The sequence below is a fragment of the Phyllopteryx taeniolatus genome, chromosome 19, assembly GCF_024500385.1.
Source record: "Phyllopteryx taeniolatus isolate TA_2022b chromosome 19, UOR_Ptae_1.2, whole genome shotgun sequence".
Taxonomy (NCBI): domain Eukaryota; kingdom Metazoa; phylum Chordata; class Actinopteri; order Syngnathiformes; family Syngnathidae; genus Phyllopteryx; species Phyllopteryx taeniolatus.
This window is the reverse complement of record NC_084520.1, coordinates 14623384-14645301: the sequence shown is the minus strand read 5'-3', so window position 1 is coordinate 14645301 and position 21918 is coordinate 14623384. Positions and strand designations below refer to the sequence as shown.

The following is a 21918-nucleotide window of genomic DNA, read 5'->3' as shown; positions in this document are numbered from 1 at the left end:
ACGTGCGTCGCATAGTGTGCGAGCAAAGTCCATGTTTGAAACGCGAGAGTAATGTTCGCTATATGATGAAGTAAGCGACGCTGCGCCATTGGAAGAATGCACGCCTCCTCCAAATTACATATCTGCGCAATAAATTACGCTGTATACATCAAATCAAGTCAGCCAATTAAAAACGGAATGTGCAGAGCTCTTCTCAATGAAAACCATGTGACACTTAAGGGGCCTCGTGCGTAAACGAGCTCTTTCTGTACGGTGAAGAGAAAATGCTGGAGATTTTACCCTTATTTCCTCTCGTGCGTCACATTGCTGCCTCAATGTTTCTTCTATTGTGTCTCTCTCTTCCATTTCTTTGCTGTTGAGAGAAGTAAAATATAGACAAGCTCAATTTTAATGGAAACAATGCTGCCTAAACATGATGACACCATGGGAAAACTCTGCAAAGGTGGGAGGGTGGGGACTTGGGACTTAAGCCCCCTTTTGCTATCACAGCATCTGTTATCTGTTATTAAGGGTTCCTCCAGGCTTACAGAAATTCTCCATCTTCCCTAATGAATCGCTCAGTGCACTGCATGAACAGTAATGGGCACTCGTCAATGTCAGCGCAAGACCAGTACGACTGTAAAGAGTCTTAATGAGGACGAGAACATCAGAGCAAATCCTGGCATGTGGCCCAGACCATAAACATCTCATTGGAGTATTTGGGAACTCTGGCATTTCTTGTTAGAAAAAGAAATATATCGTGAAAACATAAGGAAATTGTATTACGAATTATTGAAGGTCATTCAGTGGGACAATACAATAAACTACTACAGTTGAACCGTAGTCAAACTGCCCAAAATTCCTAAAGAGGCCCTGACCTAATCACTAAGAAAAAAAGATGCATGGACTGAGATGAGTTATTTATTTTAGTTTTATTATACTGCGGTTAACTTGTCTTATTACTTGTATGATGTAAAACACATTTCTTAAAAGATACCCTGTATAGATAATAAAAGGTTTGATAATGGCAACAATTAGATTCTTTTCCATAGGAGAAATCATTATTGAATTGTGTTTGAGGATTACGCCGTGGTGACTAACAGAAAAATGTTTTAGTTCAAACCGAACCAAAACTGGACAGACACACATACACACGGTAAAGGTTACAGCACTAAAAGCTATGCCTGCCATTCTGATTGGGATCACCATGGCGAGTGTGTAAAGATCAAGTGAGAAGAAGAAGAAGCGCTCCAGGTTGGTCTGGTTACTTCCGTAAAAGATATCGTTCCCTTTGGCAACAATATGCAAATATGATTTTCATGAATACAGGTGGAAGGGAGGGGCCCCCGTATATCAGCCTGAACCAATTCAGTTTTTCATTTTACCCCTCTATTTTTTTCCCTTTCGGGTAGGCCTACAGCAAACCCCATTTTCCAGCTTTATTGACCGCAACTATGAACTGAAAACAAAGCTTGATAAGAAACATAATTTGTGGGCCCCTGAGCTTGGCACACGTCCAGGGGCTCTGGTGATTCGCTCGAGACGGAACGTTTGATGCCCTGGAATGACCTCCGTTATCTGTTTACCCTGCTGGGTTTATGTGGCATTTAGTTTCAGAGTGAGCTGTTTTATTCTGATTGTACAACACAGTCTACAGTGCAAAAACAAAGCTTTAAAAAAGTAGAGGAATGTAGAATATATGACTTAATTTAAACAAAACTTGCCAATAGGACAGGAACATTTGATTGGAATACTTCTTAAAACAAGAAACTCGTATATCTAGACTACCTACACCCAGCAAATGGGTGACGTGAAATTCTCTTACACAAAAACTGCTAGTTAAGAAGAAATATCTTGGCAGACAAAAAAAAAAAGCAAGCATATTTTCAAATTTTTCCCCCCAATGAAAAATACTACTGAATTCAAGCTTTTTTTTAGTACTTGACAAATAAATCAAGCCTTCCCAACAGATGATAAATGTGTTAAATTACATTTTTACACAAATATACTCTACCACACTAAAATAGATATCGGTAGGTATAGCAGTGACGTGCGGTGAGGTTTATAGCTGGTGAAGCACTGACACGAGAGTCCGATTTACAAAATTATGAGTTAAACATTATGAGTATTTGCCAATAAATTAGTGGCCTGGCATTAAAAACAATTGTAAATCTCTAATCTCCATCTTGGTTTCTCTTTATTAAATTAGATTCAGTTTCGATTGGTTGTCCACTTTTGAGAAATCTTCAAGGTTAGAATCTGCACATGCGCAGTAAAAAGATGGGCTAGTTCATTGATCAGAAGGGAGCTGGGAGGAGTCAATACAATCATGACTGATTAAGCATTTGCATGTGTTTTTAGGCATGTGAAGTAAGACTAAAACAATAACTGCTTTAAGTCTAAGCAGACTTTGTTAAGTTTTTATGAGATGTTTGGGGCCCCGGATAATTGTTAGGCCTGTGTTTGTTTAATGGTAAGTCCTCGTTTATGAGGCAGAGTAGTGTCTGCCTCACCTCGTGCTTTTAGCTGCGTTTTTATGGGATCAGCAAAACTTAATATGCTTAATATTTAGTATGATGAAAATAGACTAGTCTGCCTCCCTTGACTGCATATCCCTGGTTTTGGGAGTACATCGGTATTATGCCAAGAACAAAGAAAACAAATACTGTATGTTTTATGTACAGGTTTATGTCTATATTTTGTATTTCTCATTAAGCACACTAATCAAGTCAGTTGTCAGATAGTAACATTTCAAGCCAAACAACAAAATATGTCCCATTTTTAGGAATTAAGCACCCTTTTGAACTCTTCCAGAAGCTAAACAGACTTATTGAACTTACCGGCTAGGAGTTTCCTCGTTATCACTGTTGACCGGCTGACATTTTACTCTGCTGTTGGCGCCAAGATCACCGCTGCCATCCTCCTGATCCTTCAGGACGAGACAAAGGAGGAGAAAAACCCCACAGTCAGTGCAATGTTCGGTGTGTGAATAAGTGCGATTGTTCGACACCAGCTGTGAAAATAGAACCCCAAAAAAAATAAAAAATAAATAAAAAAATCTTGATCAAGGACCTGAATGAGCGAGGCCACGCCTCTTCACTTGAGCCAGGTTAGCGGGTCGTCCAGTTGATCAGAGTTCAAAGCGTGTGGTCGGAAAGACATTGTGATTTATGACCAAGTCAAAAAGCACCTCCCTCAGTACATATTGTAAAACTAGTACAAGGAGAGATAAGCCATACAAGTGCAGTATTTTCCACACTGAAGTAAATATAGTACGCTTTTTTATTTGTATTTTTATTTCCATTTACACGGTTGGATATTGCTCCCACCGGACGCTTGGACGTGAAGCGTGAGCGTCAGAGAGGAATTAGACCTTGTAAACAGTCTACTGAGGCCCTGGGTTGATGTGGCGCAGAGGTGTGGATCTCCAGATGTTAGTGGCATAAAACAAAGTACGTAGTGCGAAGGGGCTCTTCCGAACGAACTGATTAGGGAATCCAAATTCCAAATGAGCTTCATCGGTCACCATGTACACATTTTATGATCTCCATCTATTCTGAAAAGCAGACATACATTTGTCACAGGCTGTTTCAGCTGTCGGAGACACTGACTCACCAGCTTTCAACAGGGACTTTGCAGTAGACGAGTGACAAGAAGAAGAAGCGTTTTTTCTTTTGCATCTGATGACTTCCAGGTGAAAGATGGGAATAGCAGAGATATCGGTCGCAATAAAGGATAGGAGAGTATTACGACAGCCTTCAGTTTTCTTTTAAACTGCCATCTGGCTTCACTTGGCTAAGCTTGGCACCGCTCCTGGTCGGTGAAGGGCAAGCTAGAACAGCTATTTACATACAACATCACTTTTGAAACCTAAGCAGCCTGGGAAAACCCCAAATCTCCAAAACGAACGTTTTTGTTTTTTTTATAAGCACTTTTCTGGTGCAGGGTTTTGTCCCCAAATGTACCGGTGCTCCAGAAATTCATTTCCCCCATCTCAGCGCCCTGACCTCCACAGACCGCGTACAGTCATGACTTTGGCCAAGTGTGCAACCAGGTGCAGGACAGCTTGGTGTCATTTGGAATTGCGTGATTTGTTTCTAAATGGAGCAATCTCAGGTTGCAGTGGAAAAAGACCCTCAGGAAATCACCTTGGCAGTTGTGAATAATTCATCAGCAACTGTTGAAAATCAGTTCATCAAAATTATTCACTCATTTTCATTGTTTTAATGCCATGTTCTGAAGTTCGTTTATTGTGAGCGAACTTTCAGGCTTTCTGAGATACTGGGTTTTAATTAAGGGTCTCTTGAGTAAAATATGCTCTTTGGCTCAAAATGACAACAACAAAAAAACTGACATACAGATGTGAATTTGTTACAACCCATCTGTCAAAAAGTCAAAATAAAAAACGCAGCTGAAACAAAGTGCTCTACACATATTCAAATTAAAACATAAAATGCATATTATTGTGTTCACAATCCCATGCTACAAAAAAAAATAAAAATAAATAAATACAAATCTAATCAATCAGGAATATGTTACCTTAAGAGACATCTTGGCGGTATAACTCAGTTTGTCCCAAGTCTTCTGGTCAACTGAAACAAACAAGAACAAGTGGGCATTTATTGTTTTAAAGGGAGGTTCTTAAAGTCACACGTGTTCAGACGAGGTACACAGACTCCGGGGTCTAAGATGGACATTTGGCATCCACGCAGCAATGCACTTGGGAGATGCACAGGCCAAACATGGTCAGGCAAGCCCAAGTATTTTGTAAATACAGAATGCTACTGCCAAAAGCGGCCTCAATGGTTAATTAATAGGGATGCTTACAAGGTATTAAATGGGTCCCTGGGCTGAATGACACAAGGCAGCTGTGTGCATGCATACGCTCCAAATGTTGCTCTGATTCAACTCATTTTTTGGGGGGCTTTATTACTTTCGTAAATCAGCAGGTTTAAATCCGAGTATTTTGTGCGTCTGCTATTTGAGAGGAGATGGGTCGCTCTCTGCTGTGCTCTAAATTTCAGTGTCAACGAAGCGCTGAAATGTCTGCCTCTGCTTCAGAGGAGACGCTGACACTGCTTGTTCTCACAAGTAGGACAAGTCTCTCGGCGCCGCGACAAGACAACGCGTCGACGCTTTGAAATCGCACGGGCGGAGTAATGCATAGCTCTTGAAACACGGCCAAAAATGCTATGATTTGTACGTTAGCAGACGGGAACGCACTCTTGCTTTGAATTCTAAGCCGTCCAAAGGCATTTACAAAACTGCACAAGAGTCATTTAGCAAATCTTGTTTTGAAGGCACTCACTAAGTGAATAAAGCAGGGTATTCTCGAGATTGATGAAGTCTATATAGATTACAGCAGTGATTCTCAAAGTGTGATACGAGTACCTCGAATGGTACTCGAAAGAACTATTGAATTAAATGCTCAAACTGTGCTTAGTGTTACAGTGGCTTAAACATTTTTTTTTGGGTGGTACTTGGTGTAAAACCTTTGAAAACCAGTGGTCCACAGTAATCCCCTCCCATAGTTGCCATTCACTAGTCACGAATTTACCTAGTCGCAGTTTTTTTGTGCACTTTCTGAAATGCCCTTAAGTGCCACAAAATGTCACCAAAACCAGGTCTAAATAAGAATTGGTGTCACGCAAGTATGTTGAAGTGAGACATCGAGACCGAGAGACAAGCTTTGTATGTCGGGGAGGAGCTAAGTTTAGACTGGGTTGGTAGTGGAAGTTACAGATAGTCTTCAATGTGTATGTAGATGCACACTTTCAGCGCTTTTTTTTTTTTCACCAAATCAATTCATCTGTAAGCCATTTATTTTTAATGGTAACGTAAGATGAGTTTGAAATGATAAACGGTTTTGGCATCATAGTTTGTAAGTATACGGTATCTACGGTCGAAACTATTAATATAGGCACTTATTAAAACGAATTGGTGGGGGCATCAATTACTCCTGGCAAGGCTTGCAAATAGCAGGAGATTACAGTTTTGGTTACAGAGGGAAGAAAAATACTTTCTCATGTGATATGTCTAATCAAAAACACCTATATAAGAATAATACAGGATTGTGTGTGTGGTGGGGGCGGGGGGAGCAACAATTTTCTTAGGTCAGCGCTCTAAATGTTGTTCTCTCACTGTGAATTGTTTTTTATTGCTCGACACTCTGACATTTCATTGGCGTGGCCCCTTTACAAAGAAAGCCCTCGACTAAACGAGCCCAAGTGGGGGAAGGAATCCCAAAAAAAAAAAAAAAAAAAAAAAGGCAAATTCCACTTGACGCCGAGGTCCAACACTTTTAAATGATGCTTTCAATCATTCCTGCAGTCCAGGAGTGGGTTGTGATTTAGTGGCGGTGACTGAACACAAAGCATTGCCGAGTGGTGATTCCACTCCGGCTTCTCTCTTTCGCTTCTGATGTCATCTTTAATCTTTCGTACAGCAACGCCCAGCCAAAAAGAAGACTTCACTGTTTCCTTCCTTAGCCATCAATCTACTTACTACTGCTTGACCTACTTCAATTTACCACGATATTGGTGGATAGCGGAACTTTTTATCATACTATAGCGAGTGACAAAGTGTCGTTTGACGAGTTTCTCGATTAACCATGGGGAAAAGCAACGCTCTATTAATTCTTTGTTATTTTTGTGAAATAATACTCATAATTTTAAAAAGGGATGGGAGAATCCCTCTCTGAATGTTGTGAACTCCAAGTAGCGCACGCCACTTTGTCTCAGTTACTTTAATAAGTCAATCTAACAAAATCAAAATCGATTAGCATGACCATTCCTAGCAAATAAATTTCTGTCGTCCTCCATGAAAGCAGACTGATTGTGTTTAATTCAAATAAAACATTTTCATATATCTGCTTTTAGTTTAAAACCAAAAAAAAAACAAAAGTTTTTGCCTATTTTCTGACGTGACGGAGCAAGCCAGTAACTCAATACGCAATTACAAACCTTTTCGGTGGGCGTCCAATACTTTATTTATCATTATGGATTTCTGTCCCATGAAAATGAGCAAGTGAATAGGGGAAAAAAAATACAATCAGCATCTCGTGTAAACTTTGCGACGCTCTTGTTTCAAGCTTCCAATTTGGTTTACAACCCCAGCTGGCCGAGACAACTCCCTGTATAACAAAATACGATCCAACATTGGAGTGAACCGGTGCCAAAACACCTCTCGCCCGATCTTTTTAATTGAAAACAACTGTGTGAACGTATACAGCGCGTTTGACGGGGCCAAAAGTCGAGCTGTTCAGTGGGGAGAACGCAAACGAGCCGGGCTTAAAAACAGCCACCGCAGAGGACCTGGGTGAGGTGAAAGTGGAGAGGTCGTCTTACCCTTTGACTCATCTCCATCATCAGCTGCCAGATGCCTAGGAAAGAAAGAAAAAGAGAGAAAAGACACACGAGGTCACTCCAACATACTGAAGTGATGAAAGATATTAGGCAGCTCGTGCAATCACTGCATACAAACTGCCCCCCCCCCCCCCCCCCCCCAAAAAAAAAGCAGGGCATCCTACAAAAAAAAATACAAATAAAAAAAGACTGCTGTGCCGAGTGAAGCGAGCGTTCATCTTTAAGTGACCGGCGTTAAATATGAATGGAGAGAGCAGCTGCCTGTGGGGTAGCGGCAGTGACATAACAGGAGGAGGGGGCAGACGCGCACTGCTTTGAATACAAGCAAGCATCATGGCGGTGGTGGGCAGCTGGGCGAGGTCAAAGGTGGCTGAAGAATGACAAGCCAGAGTTGGCGGGTGGACAAAAGGCAGAGAAGAAGATATACCTTCTAAAAATAATGTCATTTTGGTTGTATGTATGTACGGAGACAGAGGAAGAAAAAAAAAAAAAAAAAAAAAAAAAAAACACACAAAGCTTTTTCGTAATATCATGACGAAGGATTTTAGCGCCGGGTTGGCTGCAGCCACTGGCCACATGCCGACATAAAAAAAAATAAAATCGAGCGAGAAAAGCTAAACACTCATTATACTCACGGTAAGCGAGTCATCCATCAAGCACTTCTATTTAAGGTCTCCCTCTTGTCCGATTTCAAATTATGTCACAGAGGGCGCAAAGTGACGCGAGGAAGTGGGCCAATAGTTGATGAAATAAGTGCAGGAGAGGCTTATAATCAGGACTTTGGAGGGCTCGCTTCTCTTCTGTCTTTTGCCTGTCATTTTGGGAGAAACCTCGAGGCCAAACTGCAAAATGAGCGCCAGGTTTGTGTGAAGTGATGCACAAAAAAAGCATTGTCAAGGAAATGTCTCCAGTAACAATTGAAAAGAATATTTCCTTTTGTAGCGGTAAGGTGTTATTAGTTGTAAGGCGTTCATGAAGGAGGCCTTTATTTATATACTGCATTGTATAAAGGCTTTTGTCACTGACTGAAAGGGTTCACCATTTACGAAGTTACACATTCCAGCGTGTAGTGCAAATTCCCCTTTAGACACCTTCCCAATTTTAGAGACAAGAATCAGTCCACCAATGACTGTAACTCTTCCGGTGTTGCTGTACATAGAAGGATTCCTGTTTGGGTTAGATAAACCTGTTAACTGACACTTTTAATTATCACTGGGGCAACTGAGCTCTCGTTTCCTTTGTGCTATTTCTGTAGCACAGGCCTGCAAACATCTCACCATACAAGGTCCAGTAATTATGTGCATGACTGTCATATCACAATGAACACACGAGTCAACCAGGGGACATTGTTACACACGACATGGGGACTAGATTAGTTGATAACAATTTGTGGAGCTCCAAACCTGTTTTGTTGCATATGGAAGAGGTAAAGGAATAAGTAGCATATAAGCGAAAATCACACTGAGACCTTTACTGTAACGCATCCTTTTGCTTCATGTTAGAACCCATCTTTGTCATATTAATAATAATTTTTAAAAAAACAGTCCATGGCTCATGAATCACACGTTCTCCTAATATCTTGCCTGATTAACCATGAGGCATGACGACTTGGCAGAGTTTTGATACCACTATCCCCGCAAGCCCCAAACTATGTCTCAACACTTCTGCCTTTCTCGCTTCTTTCTCCAGGCTGATTTTTATTTTATTTTTTATTTTTTGTGGGTCGAGAACAGACACGTCGGGCTCTGTGCACATCGCAGGATCCCTGGCTTGATTACAGCTCAAACAGCCACAGGGCCACGACTGAACACGTTTCACTGCACCCGCCAGCGTACGGCTGCTGAAAACACAAACATTTAAGTCAAATGAAACAAGCTTCTTGCATGCCCATACAGGAGAACACACCGAAGCAAAACAAATTAAGCTGCCATCACATGGCCACTTTAGGAAACGCTAGCAGATGCGTTTACGTCAATGCTTCATACTTCCCTCTTCATTTAGTTCAACATAACAGTTTCACTAAGTCACATTTTGCTGGAAGCAATGTAGCTTTTCACACTCAATTTGGAGGCAGTTAGACACATTAGCCATTGAGCAAAAATCTTAAATAACCACCGCAGATGGCAGATGTGTGTTCAAAACACATTTATAGAAGGTTTACAATTGCCAATCAACAGACGCAATTGATGTAATATTGGCTTTTTATCCCCAACTTTACTTCACATTAATTGCAAACGACTGTTATTATTGGGAACATTTGTTTAATCTCCTGTCCGAATTGGACTTCTGGGAACTGTAATCCAAAACATTATTATTATTTTTTTTTTTTTAAATGCAGAATTTACTTGATTGGGGAAAATCAGACTTGTTTGTTTATTGCTGACTCACTGCAGTGGACGTTAATATTCGTCACCTGGCATCCAAACATTTACTGCCACCGATGTATACATGCGGCAAGTGCGGGTCCGACGTGGAAGCGGGTCACGCCCAGCTTGTCTGTGAAATTCAGGTTTGTAAACTACTTGCGATCAGCACAGCTTTTGAGTAGAGGATAAAGGTTAGGCAGGTGACGCTCGGCAGGTAGTAGCAAGTATGTGTTGACATCGGGAGAAAAGATGACACACTGACGTTCAACTCAAGCCATGCATCGATAGTTTGAGGTGTCACAAAAGCAAATGATATTAGTGTCAAAGTCACTGTTCTGCTCGACATGTTATCACTAAAAGCTTTTTGTCTCTGCTTTTTGGTCAGAAACTGGCGTTTCTGGTGAAACCAACCCATGTTCTACTGCTGATTACTAAAACACGGAAAACGCGAGAAAGGTTTCTAGTTTTTCATTTGGTAGGATCGGTGCTTATATTGTCACAGAAGACGATTTGGTGGGTCTTGGAACTCTGCTTTTAAAACAGCTGGTATGAGTAAGCTAATGGTGTTGCGTGTCTGCAAGTTCTGAACTCCTGTTTCCATGCCAAGCATTCACACTCACATTTAACACCTATGGGCAAAATGACAGTCTTCAATGAATCTAACATGGGTGTTGTTTTTTTTTGGGGGGGGAGAATAAATAAAAATAAATAAATAAATAAAATTACAAAAATGTATAAAATCTCTCTAATTGTAACAAACTCACCTAATATTGGATGACACGTTGAAGGCCGGCTTGACTTCTGTTTCAGAAGTCAAACGAGTGTCGCGTTTAACGAGAGTGCTTTTCTCTAGTCCATAATCTGCTTTGATATCAGTGTCGATATCAACTTTACTCTTCAGGCCTCTCCTGGTGTACGTTTGCTCTGACCCATTATCCTCGCATTGTTCCTTCTCCTCGGTCATCGTTTCAAACGAATCCACAATTTTCCTGTCCCGACCACGGACATACTTGGAGGTGAATTCGTCAGGGGCGCCATAGCGCTCCGCCAGCTCCCGCCTCCGCTCGGCTTTGTAGCGGGCGATCCGGTCGGCCTTGGTCTCCGGGGCGGAGCTCTGTAAGGTGTCGATGGCATCCATTTTGCACTTTGACGACGATGACGATCGGCCAGCGGATGCAACAAAGCAGAATGCTGAATCACTCAGTTGCGTAAACCAAATAAAGCCAAGCCACGTCTCACTCCATCAAAATGACAGCACTGCAAAAAAGAAAAAGAAAAAAATGGAAAGGAAGACAACATTAATGTAACATAATTGCATGAGTGGGTTTGTAAAATCTGTCTCTCAAAGACTGAAGTCAAAGTCGATTTAAAATGACACACAGCGCATCTGCAGCGTTCAGAGGGAAGTGGCCGCAGTTTGCTCAGCTGCGGCGCTCCAGGCCCAACCCTTTGACTCAGCTAACACTCCCCTGCGAGAATGACGTCAGCGAGCGCTGCTGGGAGACTCTCATAAGACATCGATTCCATCAACTGTTGCGGCCAATTGGAAAGGGCGAAAAAAGAAATCATTAAAAGGCTTTATCCCCATTTTACCCCGCACCGAACTGGGGTCTTTAATCGCCCCTTTAACGTGATCCAAACCTCATGGTGACGCCGTATTTACTACAAACACGTATGTATGAGAAACTCTACATTTCCCCCAAAATGGGGGAATGAGCGTGGCTGCGTCTGTGTGTGTCTGCATATCTTAACCACCTGGCCAACCTGTCGAGGGTGTCCGTGGCATGTCAACCAACTAACGGTGATGCAAAGCTGTGAAAATAATCATCTCATTTTGGCATTTTGCGGAATATTCAATAACTTTTTGACAACCTCACAAAAAAAAAGCGGTTAAATGAGTTAGAACGCTGTGATGAGCTCATTTTTGTTCCACTGAATATTCGAAGAACAGAAAACCGCACATCAGACAACGGCACTGAAAACCTTGTGTGTGCATTTTCTGTTTGTTCCATATTGAGGGGGGGGGGGGGGGCTTTTCCACTGATGCTTCTCCTTCTAGCACAAGTTAAGCTCAAGACGCTTTGGGGCATCGTGAGGTAAGACGTAGTAGATGAGGTGTGTTTATGGTGGGGGGGGGGGGGGGGGGGGGAGCGGATTTTGAGGGAAAGCATATCAATGGGGGCGCTGTACCTGGACAGTGCTAGCAAATGAGAGTGGAAGAAAGGGGGCAAGTGAATGAGGGGTCAGCACACAGGGGGCTAAGGAGAGGTGAGCGTGCTCATGAAGTGGAATCAATTAGCTTACTCCAAGAACATTTTCTGTTGTGACACAAGCCGAGCTTGAAGAAATCTCAGAGGCCCCCGCTCTGACTCATGACCACCTGCTGGGCAGTGAAACCAAGCCAGACTCAGGTTTCTCTCCCTCCTAAGAGTAATAAGGCCATGAAATATTGCAGTGTTCACTCTGACCCCTTGTAATCCTCACCGACTTGACAAAACACAGCAAGGATCAACTGGAGGCCCTCTCACACGGACTTTCAGCAAAATTGGCATATCAGAGAAACAGTACCACAGTAGAGTTGCCATTAAAACAGCGGCAAGCAGATATGTAATTGGATGTTGAAGCAATTTATAGAACTAGCATCCAATAGGATTTTTACTTGTCGGATAGGTTAGTAGTCTTGTGTGTTAAACACCCCGGTCCTGGCTTCCCACAATTCCCACAACCACCGTCCAACCCCTGTTAGACCTCTGACACCACCTTGACTTCAACCCCACCCCATCCTGTTTTGGTCACCTCCACACAGACAAACGACAAAGAAAAAGTCGTCGTCTGTTTGAGAGGGGACCCATTGACACCGTGTGTGTAAAAGATGACATTTTCCACCTTTTCCGTGTCATTTAGGGCTGCACACTCGAATAGTTTTAGAACAAAGTATTCTACTGGATAAATGTTGATTTTGCATTATTAAACAACAATATCAACATAAAAAGTGCACATGAGGTTTAGGTATTACTGTATTTTGTCCACTTGGGCTCTCCTTCTTCAAATTCGACATTGTAGTACCTGTGACTTTGAGTGTGTATGACTTTAAGAGGCGGGGCCCAGTCTGGTGGTTACGTGTGCGTCAGTGAATGAGAGTGTATTTGGCTCAGGTTAGCGGCTAGCTATCAACAGTATGCAAGTTGAGTGGGCCATAGAAGCTGGTTTGCAAATATACTTATTACGAGTTTAAGTAATTGAAAGTGCACTGGCCGCCGTGTCTCTACTTAACTACTTGTGGGGACATAACATTACATTCTAATTAGCGGTAGTAGGCTATATTAAATTAGCCAATAATGTCTACATTGCCTTGTGTCAGCAATCATTGATGCGCTATTGTGTAAGCCAATTCTACTTTGCAGTATACACATTTTACTTTGTCTTTTTTTATGTGTGAAACAATCCCAAGCTTCGGACATTGTCTTTTAAAAACGGTTTCCTTCTTGCTCACTGCCATCGCACCACTTTATTTCTACGCGGCGTAGTGTGTGCGTCCGTACTGCGGTAACATTAGTCCAGACGGAAAAATTATCCTTAAGAGGCTTTGAGGCAGAGATTTTGCCTCAAACTTTTTTTTTTTTTTTTTTTTTGGTAATTGAATTAGTCAAGTTATTCGATCGTTTTACCCCTCGTCGTTTATACAGAGCAGAGAACCAGAAAAAGGTGGGATGAAATGTACCTGGAAATAGTTTTCCTTTGGAGGTAGTATCAGTGCCGTAACTGAACCGGGACGGCACATGTGAATTTAGGAATGCCAGGACAGGGGTGCCAACTTTAACACTTCTCGTACTGTATAGTGTTGAAAACAACCGTCACTGTCACTAGCTCTCTCTCTCTGTCATAGCAGACACTGGCGCTGACAGGAAATTATCTCATCGTGGGATACAGTGTCTTTGCGTTGAAAGCGCACACAGTTGTGGCAAAACCCACTTTGCTGGATTCTGTGTTAAAAGCAAATGCAGATAAATACAGGGTCTTCTATTACAGGACTGGTACAGACATTTTGCAGGATCTCCATGCTTGTGTATGCAACACATACAGTAACATGTTATCTGGTTCTTGAAAGGCGTTTACAGGGGGTTATTGCTAAAATCGCTGACCACCAATATTTTCATGCAAAACTAAACTGACATTTTTTTAAGTCACTGTTTCCCCACCAAATATGGATTTATTATTTGTTTTTTTTTTTAAGGCGAGGTAATCTCATTGCAAAACGACAAAACAAATCTAAAATAAAGCAGACTTTTTTGGAACACCTTCCTTACATGTCACTCCAATCCCTGTGAATTGCCTTAAGAAGGCAAAAGGATCCCGAGGCTGAATGTTGATTTCAGGAGTAGGCACAAGCTTACATAAGTCACCTAGATTACTTCCTAAAAAAGGAGTGCGAAACGGCACACGAAGGCTTGAGCATGGACAACCAGAACATTGGGGCTACTTTGTTTGGAAGGTGGCACTGTTATTTCAAGGAACAGACATTAAAACGTGAGTCATATATTTGGCGAAATTCAAAAACAGGACCAATGTTGACAACTGCGTCAGTTGCTCTACTTTTGTTTCACTACCTCATCCACCTTGGGAGGTATGTAGCTATACCAGTTTCCCCAGCAAATTCAGAAGGGCTGCTTTATTTCTGCTCCTCTAGGGCATACAAACAAATGGAATCCTCAGTTTCCAGGCACAGGGGCGCACTTTTAACCTTTTGTTGCCCATTGGGACTTGTTACTGGCTAGGGGAGGAAGATCCGTTTCAACAAAAGTCAAGCGTGTTGTTTCCTGACTGCGCCGTGTACTCTTTTTAATGCAACTGCTAAATTTCATCAGGAAACGTCATACTCATGAAAGTTGGGAGATGGCCAGAGGCCTCTTACAAAAGGGGGATTGATAAGGGCAGTTTGAAATGTTTGCATGGGTTCAACAGACAAACGTCCACTTGGAAGTTCAAGTGCTCCGTCACGAGTAAGTAGTTTATGTTAAACGATTCTACTTTCAGGCCAAGAAACGGGAGGTTGAGCATGGATCATAAATGACTAGGCGGCAACGCAACAAGATACAACAGGTTTACAAGAATTGATGACAGAAAAGATGAGATGATAAGCGGAATTATTCTGGTGTGTGCCGCTGTAAGGTTTTGTTCTGTCTGTGTGCATCAAACAGGCGGACGCCACTACTTGAGGAGTTCCACTTGCAAGTGAACTGTGGTGCGGCTTGGTTCACGTCAGGTCAAGTGTCAACGTCGGTCAAAGAAAAGACCACCGACCAGTGTTAAAAATTATATGATCCAATCAGGTTTTGGCACGCAATGGAGCTGCTTCTCTCATTTTGTCGACAAGGAACCCGATTGACATTATTGGGGGTACTTGGCAAAGCATAGAGTTGGTCCCCCCTGGGTGCTTAAGGGTGTTGTAGTTGCAATTACAATAGCACAGACATCTGTCTAAGATGTTAAAGTTGACCTGAAACACATTTGTCCACATATTTTTTTTCCCCGCCCCTCCACAATACACATGTCCACACAGGACAGAAGGAATGCTGGTTACGCCCAACTCATAAACTGTGCTTTTGTACGAGAAAAGGGGATCTTGGCTATGGAAAAATATATACAGTATATACCAGGTGTTTTTCGTCTAATGAGCAATGCTAGTTGTTGTACATCGAATTTGTAACAATAAAAGCTAAAATGTACCACATACATTACCTTTTGAATATTCACATTGGAAAGGACGTATACGATCAACAATATTTCTTTTGAGTCCATATTTCCCAACAAAAACCTCAGGGCATCCACAGGACGCTTCTGCAAACTACGCAGAGACTTCGGGACTGTCGGTGCAAAAAGAAAGGATGCCGTTGAATGTAGTCAGGTCCTGACACATTCTTCCTGGAGGGAACACATGGAGAATGGAAACTTCCCTTTGCTGAGAAAAACCAAAGGCGGTGCAGAGAAAATAAGCAAAATAAGAGCAACGATGTTTGACTCTGACATTATTATTTTATCTGAAGCAAAATGTAAACATGCAATCAATTACTAAAAGAAGAACAAGTACTTGGGCAATGTCACACCAATTTGATGAACACTCAATGCAAAAACGCCTTCCATACACTGACAAATCACCCTAGATTTGTACAGTTACATTAAGGAGGGCTTTGATTGACAGCACCGGGATCGTGTGACCAACCAATGAGAGCAGTTACAAGCCCCTGATCATATAACTCCATCTTCGACATAGTTAATTAATGAAACACTGGCATCCAGCCAACCATTTCAACCAATCGAATGGATCACAAGGCAACAGGGGAGGAGTCGGCGGTGTCACAGTTTTTAAGCCACCCTCAAACAACAATCAGCCTCACGCTGAGGGTCCAATGTGTTTCGCATTAAAAAGCAATCACTGAGCACGTTTAAGTATCCGACCTGCTAGCTTTTAATCACGATTGCAGGGTGGAACACTTCATCCTGTTGAAATGTGACCACGCAAATAGAATGCTTGAAACGGGTGTTTGTTAAAATTCCCCACAAACACATGACTCACCTCTTCCCGGGCTTTGAGTGAGAGGAAAAAGAGGGAGACCAGGTTACAGTGACAGAGGAAGGAAGGAAGAAAGCACTCAGGGTGAAGGATATAAAAAAAAAAAAAAAAAAAGGGAAGGAGGATGAAAGGGTGTGTATACTGTAGTGTAGAATGGAGAGGTTCGCGAAGGGAAAGGAGATAGAAAGTAGACTGAAAAGAACGGGCCTTTGTGGGGGTGGATGGGATGGCTTTGTGGGGCATATGTCTCCAGGGTGCCATGGGGGGCCTAGCGTGGTGTCGGAGGGGCTGAGCGAATCTGCTGCCTGAGAAGACAGGAAGAGGAGGAGGAAGGGGGTAAAATGAGGCCTAAAAGACTAATCCATCGCTCCGTACTCGCACCCAGACATAAACTCCCTCAAATCCACTTGACCAGAACTCCCGCGGACTGAAGCCAGTCACCCGTAAGCCAGTTGACACAACGAGGCCCCAGTTACTCATGCCTGTGCTCAGCTTTGTTTTAGTATCCGACACTGTAAAAAACGCTGCTGACCTGTTTTTTTTTTTGTGCGGGGCCGCCATTGTTGCCAATGCAAAAGAAAGGGTGCTACGTCCTCTCCTTCGGGTAGGTTTCACGGAGTGGTCAACTGCAGAGCACTAGGCGTAAAAATGTGTTAAATAAAGGCCATTATATGCCTACACCGCAAAAATGCAACTTCACTTCGGATAGTCTGCTGGCCTGGGCGCTTTAGAGTGCCTCGTTGTCCACCGTGAGTGCACGCACATTACGCAGAGAAGGCGGACTAGCGAGCAAGAGGGATTTTTCCCCCCCCCCCCCCCCAAAGTGTCCGACATGACAGCCAGCGTGTGCACAGGGGCTTCACACTGGCGTGGCCGCCTTAGAGCGCCTCGTTGACTATGAGGCTTTAAGTGGATATATTTTCATGACTCAAAAATCCTCTTTTTCCAGGTCAATAGTTGTATTAGATTGACAGTTGAGCGGGGTGTTGTTTCAGCGCACTGAGCAGACATGCCCGCAGCGTTTGAGAGCAGACACAAGAACTTGATTTTTCACATTTTTGAAGCCTCATTTTATGTACTTTGTGTTTGTTTTTAATCATTACTTTGGAAGGGGTGTTAACAACACCCTTCTCTTTCCTATTTTTTTCACGTTACATTAATATATGTTACAATATAATCTGCATGATAATTAATTATGTAATATATCACAACAACATGGGGGGGGGGGCACCTGTTATTTTCCTATCTGAGAGGCGGGCAAGCAGTGTTTGTTTGAGGTGTGGTGTTTACTTTATCAAGTGGCCGACAATTGATGCACAGCATCTATTGGACAAAATGCAGTAATTCAAAGTCAATCGAGCTGGGAGGGTTTGCACAGAGGAGAGTGTGTGCGTGTATGTTTTGCTCCATTTTTTTTTTTTTTTTTTTTTAAACACAGACTAGCTTCTTTGTTCCCGGTTTCCGGCCTTCTGTCTACTGCATTCAAAGGAGCCATTAAAATGTGCCGTATGGGAAAGCAAGCGCGCGCACGCACACAAACACACACGAACGACACACTGACACACAAGTGAAGAGCCACGAAAAGCCTGCGGAAATACACACCGTGTCTCTAAAACAAGGCAAAAAGCATGGGGACTGGTGTGTATGTGTGTTTGTGAGTGGGAAGGGCAGAGTTGATGGGGCTTTATATCACCAGGGGATCATATGTGAGCACACACACACACACACACACACACACACACACACACTATGCTTCACTAGACTTTTCATGACAGTCATGGCTTTTACTGGACAGATGGAGTGGCCACAGCTACAAACATATCAGCTTCCAACTCGTTGCTACCAAACATTGCTTTGCTCCAGCAACACTTCAAATAAATTCGCTCTAGCAATGATGGAGACTGTAAAAACACATTGGTCAGTATGAACTGAGCAGCGCTGACTTACTTGGCGGGGAAAACTAAAGCTTAAGAGGCTTTGTGTAATCCGTTCCTCCTCGGTGTATACCTTTATGATTTATTTTGATAGTTCTTCAACCCCCTTGGCTGCCGTGGGTTGACAAATAGTTGACTATTTCAAAAATTTCGCTTGTAGTGTTGTGCCAATGTCTTCAAATATGATTGAAATTGAATTGGGTGGACTCAAAATGTATGGCATTGCAAACTAAGCACTGACACAAGCGATTTCTAATGGACTGCTTACTTGGTGGGGGCTGGGAGTGGTGGTCTCATCTAGAAAAATCCTGCTTGTGGGGTTTCCCTCAGCTGTCTGGTGTCCAGCGAGCAGAGCAGATACCATCTGGCTGGACGGAATGCTACCGAGTAGGGGATGGAGCGGTTAAGGGGTCCTCCATCTTGCAGGGGCTTAGCGATGGGAGTATTAAGTGTAGTGGTATTAACCACTTAATGCTAGACGAAACTAAACTATTCAAGGAGGCCTTTAAATACACACTACACATTTAAACAGCGCTGGCCAAACATAAATCTTTCCGCTTCATTATCAGCATGCGTTTTATGGCAAAATCTGCGATGCACGTGAACGCAATAAAACTATGGCAGCCATGCGTGGACGACATTGCCTATAAATTTGCCGGCTTTCAACTAAAGATTGAAAACACTCAAATATTAAAGGCTTTATGTTACGTCGACTCTTGTTTTTAAGGCGATACATATGGGAATGATTATATGCGCTAATGATATGAGCATCATGTAAGGCTTTGTTTAAAAACACCAAATTAAGATGGCCTTGGCTGTGAGGCAGTGATCGAGTACAGTTTTATCCTGTGTTGAAAATGGAAGCGGCCCACTTTTAACAGCTAGCTAAAGTTTATAAACATGCCTTAGTAGAGGTCACTAGCTGGCACTCTTCTTTGCAAAGTCTCCATATTGCTAATGTTGTCACATTCCCTCTTCATTGTCTAAATATTTATGCTTCTTGGCCGTGCAGTCCGACATCCAACTTGCCCGACAGGCGACAATTCCGAACTAGACGTTTGCAGAATGTTGAGAAACCGTTAAATAACACTGACAGTTAAGGAAGACGCGGCATTAAGAGGTTGACACTTCAGTTTTACAGCCTATTAACATGCATGTATCATTTTGGACCTGGACCGTGTACAAACAGTTACCCTGGAGACCAATAAATTACCCTGTGGGTGATATGAATGACCTTTTTCCAGTTAAATATTAATTACCCACATACACGACTCACTAAACATTAGGGATATTTGGCTTTTTGGGTGAAATATCAGGATTAACCTCCAATGCACTATAACAGGGGGGCAGCAACCTTTTTGGAACTGAGAGCTACTTCTTGGGTACTGATTAATGCGAAGGGCGACCAGTTTAATACACACTTCTGAACTAACACGATTTGCTTAAAATCCCTTTAATTGTATGCAATTCATTCATCTATGCGAAGACACTGATCATGTTAATGAGTCATTTTAATTGAATCAGCTCCTTGGTAGAGAACAGCCAGTTGTGCAAAAAGTACTGAAACATTACATTTTCATTCAAAAGTTTAGATGTCAAATGAATTGTAGTGCTTTTTAGATCTATCCTGAAATTTCACCCGAAAGTTGTATATCCATAACTTTATGCGAGTACAGGAGTAGTGTATACAGCATGTCCTTTAAACTTAACATGCCCGCAATTTTCACATCTGCGGGGAGCTTCACGTTCTCCGAAAACTAAACTATTAATCTACCGAAGGCCTTCACCTTTAGTAGTAGGAAGTTGGACATAAAAACAAGACGGGTTGCAACAGAAGCCTCATCCATAGCGTGTTTCTTCAGTTATTGAGCAAGCGGGATCCCCGCAGGGTCAACGCAGCACTCGCCCCAGCCTGATGCGATAGATTCACATGGATGATGACACTTAACTGCAACGACAACACTCACTTCTGCTCGACAACAAGGTTTCTTTGTTCGGGGTCTTAATATGGGCTGAATAAAAAAATAAAAAAATAAATAAGTACACCAGTAGCGTGTCAGTGAATGAGAGACCGAGCCACTCCCAGCTTGTATGCTTTCTTTCCGCGCTGCTCTGCACGCGACTGAGCATTGTGCGTCGACTACCTGCTAACGATCACACAGAACCAAGACCACAACATGCGTACGTACTGTGCCGCTTGGTACAAGAAAAGGCTCAACTAAACAATAATAACCAACAAATAGTGCATAATGAACGCAAAAGACACGAAAGCATGATACCTCCATCGCCGACTCACAGTCAAAAGGATCAAGGTTTGAATCTCGCCTATGTGGAGTTACAGAACACGTTATTCCTGTTCTGCCTGTGAGTATTATCGCATGCTCTTCCTACATGCGTTGCTGCACCGTTTGTGTTCTAATATCCGTTGCTCAAAGGGTTATAACGACGTGACATCCATCTTTGTTTCTTTAGCCCATCTATGGCTTTTGACATTGTGTGTTTGCATTAAGATAAAGCACTGTATGCGTTTGTTTGAAATACTTGACAGGTAATTCTCTTTGTATAAGGTTTAGTTTGTCAGTAAACAAACTATAATTAAGCAGAAAGTGTCCTCCTATCAAGGGTAATATGTATGCATACAGTCCTAGCATTTTTTTTTTTTTTAGATAAAGATGGTTTGGATTTATAACTGTTGTGCTGCCAAATTACTTCTGCAGTCTGTTTCTCACACATACTAGTATTTGTTTGTACAGGTGTTTTCCCCCCTCCCTCACAGGACTGCATTCTCACAGTGTTTGTGGAAGGATTACCCAGGGGCTGCAGAAAGAGATACAAACTCCACTCAGCAACATCTTTCTCAATAAGCTCTTCTTGCAACAACAACAACAACAAAAAAAAAAAAAAAAAAAAAAGCAGACTTCACTCGATCAAAGCACAAATTCGGTATGGCGTTTTAAACAGGGACATTACGGTAAGAGGCACGTTGTTGTGCGAACTACCGTAACGCGTGGAGAATGTTGATTAAGGAAGGAAACTCATGCAACTGGTTGAGTCAGTGTAACGCAGCGTTTCGACACAAAATCGTACGCCATAAGGCAACGCACACATCCAACAACATACAGTATGTGGTTACATGATCACTATTTGAAGACATTACAAGTGATAAAGTAACATACCTGCAATGAAGGTCGTCGTAAGTGCGAGAGCTGTCAGACACAACATATCGGCTGACACATCATTTGGGAGATGGTGCAGAGTTCAAAATTGAACTTTAATGGCAAATTAGTTTTAAAAAAAAACAAAACTGCCAACGTTGACCAGAGAGCCGGTGTTTAAAAGTCACTTTGAACACCACACGACTGACTTCTGGAAACGAGACAATTCAGAAAAAAACGATTTTGTTATGACTTGGGGAAAAAAAATAACAACAAACGTTTCGCCTCCGGTGATGTGTCAGCCACCGGAGAGGAGTTACGACCTTGTTTGTCCGGTGTGGTGACGTCAAAGGCAGAAAGAAGCGACAAACGGCGAGAAGTGTCCGAGTGACTGTCGGCGGTTTTGCAGTCGTCGTCCGACTTAAATCGCCTTCTCGCTCCTGATTGGCTCACACTGCTGGGGGCCCCGCGTTGCATTCAGGGACGTCCGGTAAAGCTCTAAATTACAGACGATTTCGGGAAGCAAACATAATGGCTCTGCGAATTCGG

At 42.5% G+C, this 21918-nt stretch overlaps 1 protein-coding gene across 3 annotated transcripts in view; it reads right to left on the bottom strand.

Annotated features, from left to right (window-relative positions):
• Nucleotides 1-21798, bottom strand: part of svild (supervillin d) — a 40149-nt gene extending 18351 nt beyond the window's left edge. For 2 of the 3 annotated variants that reach the window (XR_009785686.1, XM_061756314.1), the window contains exons 1-6: nt 21391-21786; nt 10474-10966; nt 7326-7360; nt 4519-4571; nt 2820-2908; nt 280-352 (exon numbers count right to left, since the gene is read on the bottom strand). Coding sequence is in view for 2 of the 3 variants with exons in the window: in XM_061756314.1 (XP_061612298.1) it covers nt 280-352; nt 2820-2908; nt 4519-4571; nt 7326-7360; nt 10474-10847 (624 nt within the window). In the remaining variant the exon portion in view is untranslated. Of the gene's footprint in view, nt 1-279; nt 353-2819; nt 2909-4518; nt 4572-7325; nt 7361-10473; nt 10967-21390 lie in introns of all 3 variants that reach the window. The other variant, XM_061756313.1, reaches the window with a different exon arrangement.
• Nucleotides 21799-21918: the final 120 nt, after the last annotated feature.